This window comes from Tetrao urogallus (genome assembly GCF_951394365.1).
Source record: "Tetrao urogallus genome assembly, chromosome: 2".
NCBI lineage: Eukaryota > Metazoa > Chordata > Aves > Galliformes > Phasianidae > Tetrao > Tetrao urogallus.
In genome coordinates, this window is record NC_136814.1 from 98,028,730 (window position 1) to 98,034,609 (window position 5,880).

General features: G+C 45.6%; 1 protein-coding gene across 1 annotated transcript; it reads left to right on the top strand.

The window, feature by feature from the left end:
• Positions 1 to 510: 510 nt before the first annotated feature.
• Positions 511 to 2,964, top strand: MYCN (MYCN proto-oncogene, bHLH transcription factor; the record flags this gene model as incomplete). Its single annotated transcript, XM_079550226.1, has 2 exons — positions 511 to 1,240; positions 2,366 to 2,964. The coding sequence occupies 2 exons, from the start codon at positions 511 to 513 to the stop codon at positions 2,962 to 2,964; spliced, it is 1,329 nt and encodes a 442-aa protein (XP_079406352.1).
• Between the last annotated feature and the right edge of the window lie 2,916 nt (positions 2,965 to 5,880).

The following is a 5,880-nucleotide window of genomic DNA, read 5'->3' on the forward strand; positions in this document are numbered from 1 at the left end:
GAGTAAACTTCCTTTGCTCGTGGTCGCGTATCAGGAGGGCTTTCTGCAGGGAGGCGTGTATCTGCCCGCGGCTGTGCAGCTGTGAGCGCTGGAGGCGGTCGGGCAGAGCGCGGAGCTCCGTGCAGGACCGGAGGTGTGCGTGCACCCCGGAGCGGCTCATGGCCGCTGCCCTGCGGCGTCCGAAAAGGTGCGTTGCATTCCTCCTTAACTTATAAAGGCTCCTGGTTTGTTTTTTTGTTGTTGTTGTTTGGGTTTTTTGGTTTTGTTTTTTTTTTTTTGCTATCCGTGATGGGACTTCTTTTTAATTTTTTTTTCTTAATTTTTTTCCCACTACATAATGGGGAATTACAGGCGTCTTTCTCCGTGTTTTAATTGTGTTCGTTTCTTTATTTCCATTTTTTGCTTTAGTTTCAGGTTCTGGGCACATCTTTCCTCTCCTTGGTGGAACTACCGTAAAATTCGTCTCTAACACGAGTCCCCAGCCCGGGAATCGACACGGAGAGCCCCGCCATGCCGGGAATGATCAGCAAGAACCCAGACCTCGAGTTCGACTCCTTGCAGCCTTGTTTCTACCCCGACGAAGATGATTTCTATTTATGCGGGCCGGACTCGGCCCCCCCCGGGGAGGACATATGGAAGAAGTTCGAGCTACTGCCCACCCCTCCGCTGTCCCCCAGCCGGGCCGGGCTGCAGGAGCACCCCCCGGGAGGGGCTCCATTGCCGTGGGGAGGGGCGGCCCTGGGGAGCTGCCGCCCCGCTGATCCCCTGGACTGGGCGTCCGAGTTGCTCCTCCTGCCCCCCGAGGCCGAGCTGTGGGGCGGCGCGGACGGCGCGGATTTCTTCGAGACGGGCCTCGGGGCGAGCAACAACCTCAACTCCATCATCATCCAGGACTGCATGTGGAGCGGCTTCTCGGCCCGCGAGAAGCTGGAGCGGGTGGTCAGCGAGAAGCTGCAGGGCAAGCCGCCCGCCGCCGCCCCGCCGCCTCCGCCCCCGGTTGTACCCACCGCCGCCGTCTCCGCCGCGAACGGCCCCAGCGCCGGTCCCGGCCGCGCGGAGCTGGGCGGTTCCGTGCCCGAGTGCGTGGACCCGGCCGTGGTCTTCCCCTTCCCCGTCAACAAGCGGGAAGCGGCGGTGCCGAGCGGCGGTGAGACCCTGCGAGGCAGCCGCCCGCCGCGTCCCACTGGGGACAGCCGGGCCGGGAGCAGCAGCTCCGGGGACGACACGCTCAGCGACTCGGGTAAGCGCGGCGGGCCTCGACGGGGCGGGAGGTGCGGGGTGCGGGCTGGCCGGCAGGCGGCAGTAGCCGCAACAGGCGCGGCGGGGCCCGGGGCGGCCGCCCCGCGGGGCTGGGTTCCCTGCGGGGCTGTGGGCCAACAGCAACGGGCGCGGTGTGCTCGAGCGGTGCTGTGCGACTCCTGGGGCTTCCCAACGTCTTCCTGCCGTCCCGGGTTGTGTGTGCGCCGTTCCGGAGGCCGTTGTGGGGAGTGTGTGGTCAGAAGCGAGGGGCAGTGCCATGCTGATGTGCAGTCGGTGGAGGATGTTTACAGTGTGGGGAGGCTGGAACGTACTGGCAGCCCGCAGAGGGGTCCTTGTCTGTACGCTGGCAGAGCCTAAAATGCCCTCAGATAGCTCCCATCCGGTTCGGTAGTGTAGCAGGACTGCGTGTGTAAGGGGAGCGGTCCGTATGATCGTCACCATAAACTTGGCGATCCGTCTCGGCTCGCGGAGCCTGCTGTCCCTTTAATGTCTGGTTTGACAGCTTTGGGTGAGGAAGCACTTCTAACAGCTGTCTTCTTGGCACTGCACCAAGCGCCGGCTTAAAGGGTCCCCGGCGGGAGCAGCTTCACCTTCTGCACTAGAACAAACCCAGCGATTGTTTCGTTTCCCGTCTGCTTTTTCACCAACCCAGAGCTGTGTTGTGGCTCTGTGCGTGTAGTTTGTGCTCCAGCTCTGCAGCTGTAGTAAAAATGAACGCGTTTCGTATGAAAACTTTTTGCCACTGGGATTAGTTGGGTGGTAGCCCCACTTTTACTTAAAATTAGAAGTGGTTAAAGAAAGGGAGTTGGACACAGTCCTTATGGGTTCCTTCAAACTCGAAATATTGTGTGAGAAACAAACGTTATAAAGTTCCCAAACTTGCAAAAATCTATTTTGTTTTGTTGTTTGTTTTTTTTTCTTTCGTTCTGTGCGTGTTATATACATCTTTAGAACTATATTTGATTATGGACAATGAGGACACCCTATTTTTTACCATCGGCTCTTGTATTGGTATTTCTAAAGTGCATATTTTGTCAATAAGTGTTAATGTTTGTTTTCTCAGAGAATAATATCAATTTCATTTTTCATTTTCTTTAACCAAAAGATGATGAAGACGAAGAAGAAGAGGATGATGAAGAAGAAATAGATGTTGTGACAGTGGAGAAAAGACGCTCCTCCTCCAACAAGGCTGTTACCACCCTCACTATTACAGTGCGTCCTAAAAATACCACTTTTCCATCAGTCAGGACACAGCAGAATGAACTGATTTTAAAGCGTTGCGCACCAATTCACCAGCAGCATAATTATGCTGCTCCTTCTCCATATATGGAGAGTGAAGATGCACCACCACAGAAAAAGTTAAAAGCCGAGGTGCCCCGTCCAGTAAAACCCATGATCCAACCAAAGTCTAAGAGTTCAAGTCCTCGAAACTCTGATTCAGAGGATAGTGAACGTCGACGTAACCATAATATCTTGGAGCGTCAGAGGCGTAATGATCTACGGTCCAGTTTCCTGACGTTAAGGGACCATGTTCCAGAACTTGTTAAAAATGAGAAAGCTGCAAAAGTTGTGATTTTGAAAAAAGCCACTGAATATGTCCATTCCCTTCAGGCAGAGGAACAGAAGTTATTGCTAGAAAAGGAGAAATTGCAAGCCAGGCAACAACAGTTGCTAAAGAAAATAGAATACAAGCGGACTTGCTAAACTTTTTTGTTTCTTTCTTTCTTTTTTTTTTGTTGGTTTTTTTTTTTTTTTTTTTTTTTTTTTTGTTTTTTTGGCTGACCAGGACAGTCATTGCCACTTTGCACATTTTTGATTCTTTAAAAAAAAAATTGTGTTTTTTGACGTTAAGAATGTTGGTTTTACTTTCAATTCAGTCCCTGAAGTAATTGACAAACTTTATTATCCGGGTACGGAGCAAATGGATGTTCTTGCAAGAAGTTTATTGCAAGACTACCAAACAACAATGGACTGCCTTTGTTTTTCTTCTTAAGAACTGTAGATGGTGGATTTTTAAATTTTTTTTTTTTAATTGTTGTGAGCATTTGGAGCTGCTGATGACATCTAGTTGAGTTAAAAACATTCATTCCTAATTTTTATGGTGCTTATGTTCTAACAGATGTTACTTTAGGGGGTTGGCATTTGTACCCCTCTGGGAATTTTCTGTAAATACCATCTACACACTTGCCTTTTGTACATGTCTTGGGTTATGAGAGGTGGCTTTTGCTGCCAGTATTAGACTGGAAGTTCATACCTAAGTACTGTAATACCTCAATGTTTGAGGAGCATGTTTTTGTATACAAATATATTGTTAATCTCTGTTATGTACTGTACTAATTCTTACATTGCCTGTATACTTTAGTATGATGCTGATACATAACTAAATTTGATACTTATATTTTCGTATGAAAATGAGTTGTGAAAGTTTTGAGTAGATATTACTTTATCACTTTTTTGAACTAAGAAACTTTTGTAAAGAAATTTACTATATATGCCTTTTCCTAGCCTGTTTCTTCCAGTTAATGTATTTGTTAATGTTTGGTGCATAGAACTGGGTAACTGCAAAGTTCTGTGTTTAATTTCTTCCAACGGTGTACATTTAGTGCTGCGTCTTATAGCACTTTGAAATACCTCATGTTTATGAAAATAAATAGCAATTACATGATGTGCCATTTACTATTTTTTCTTTTAAATGAAATTCCTTGAAATAAAGTCTTTAACTTTGCAATGTTTATGAAATAAAAAACGTAGTCCCATATGTAGGGATTTGAACTCTCAAAGTATAGGTGATGTTTTACAAAAAGTCAGCCAGTCAGAACATTACCATTTCTGGTTAAAAAGTAATTGCAAAAACAATTTCCCTATTCTTTCACAATTCATACGTCTCTTGTAATGTCACAGTCTTTGCAGGGGATCGGCTGTATCACAGTTAATGGAGAGACTGCAGTGTCTTTTGAAGATTTCTGGAACACGGACTACGTAATGAACAGTGAGAGGGGCAAACAGACTTCAATTAACATCATTTCTTGCTGCAGTTTTTTTTTTTTTTTTTTTTTTTTTACTACTCTGCTAGGTGACTAAAAGTTGACAATCCTACTGAAAATGAAGTGCAGAGAGCTGTGAAGCCTGTGTCATACAGCATATAGTCTGGAAAGAAAGTGGTAGGTGGTCATCTCAAGTGATGCAATGGTGTTTTGTGTGACAGAAGCAAGACTTGGCTGAGATAACACAGGTCATATTTTGGTCAGTTGTTTGAGACTAAGGCCCTATTTTATTTTCTAGACTGTACAGAAACTTCTGATGTTCTTTTTATCTATTCAAACTTGAAAAATAAGATGTAGATGGGTGAACAAAGGATGAATTGAAAGGAGCTAATCTAGGATGTGATTATTATTTAGCCATGATGCACAGGGTATAGCTTGCTTGGTGACTGAGCTATAGAACATCTCATTTGCCATGAGGTAAGAAGTAAGAGTAAAGTCACCACAGTAACGTGTGCCGTATGTCTGTGCCCTACAGCAACTTGGTATATCATAGCCTGTGTATTTGGCCCTCAGTCCCAAAAACTTTGGGAGTTGAACTTAGGTTTCACTGCAGCAAATCTGTATCTTCAACTGGCACAAATTGGTGTAGTGCTGCTTGGATTCAGCTTGGCCTACGTGACTTTTAAAAATTTCACCTGAATACGTACACTTAATATGCATCTCCTCAAATCAGACTTGCGAGCTCCAACAGTTCCACAAACAACCTTTGTTCCTTCCCATTTTTGGTGGACATCTGGTTCACATCCTCCACTCAAGGCAAGAACAAACTGCATGAGAAAAAAGGGTGCTCAGGGTCAAACTTAGACAAGTTCTGAATGTCTTAAAGGATGGAGATTGAACAGCAAGACGACACTTCCAATTTTTGACTGCCACGACAATCAAGTTTTCCTGATGTTCTTTCGGAATTTTCTTTGCTGTAACTTGAGTCCGTTGCCTCCTGTCTTTCGTGTTTAATCTCAGAGAAGAGCCTGGCTCCACCTCTGCAACCTTCCATTAGATAGCTGATGACAGCAATTACTTCTCCTTTCTCGAGGACGAACCCTATGTTCTGCCCCCTATTGTTGTGTTAGCGGAGCACTTGGAGTATAATAAAGGTGCCAAATACTTAGCTTTGTTTGGAAATCGAGCACAAATTCCCATTCTGAAATCCTTTTTCAATGTGCAATCCTTTTGAATTCAGCGATAAGCGTCCAAATGTTGTCAATGGAGATAGGATCTGCCCCATCCACTCCAGGGTACTGTTGGTGTTTTCTGCTGTTGAGTGAGTTTATCTTCTTTTCTTCCTTCCCCTCCCCCAACTTGTGGGGGTTAATAGGTTTGCTTTCACATTGTTGATGCAGGAAGCAATTTGTTAATGGCAAATGCTTTTGTAAACAAATTCAGGTGTAGGATGTTATTAAACTGCCATTGTTAAATAGGTGATAGTGGTTTTAGATTCATAAGAAAAAAAAAAGGGTGTCAGAAAGATAGCTTTTGAAAAGAACAGGGAAACAGTAGATTTAATAATTCCTTCGGTACTTGAAGGAGTACATAGAGAAGGATATTGACACATAGCAACAACCAGAACAAAAAGATC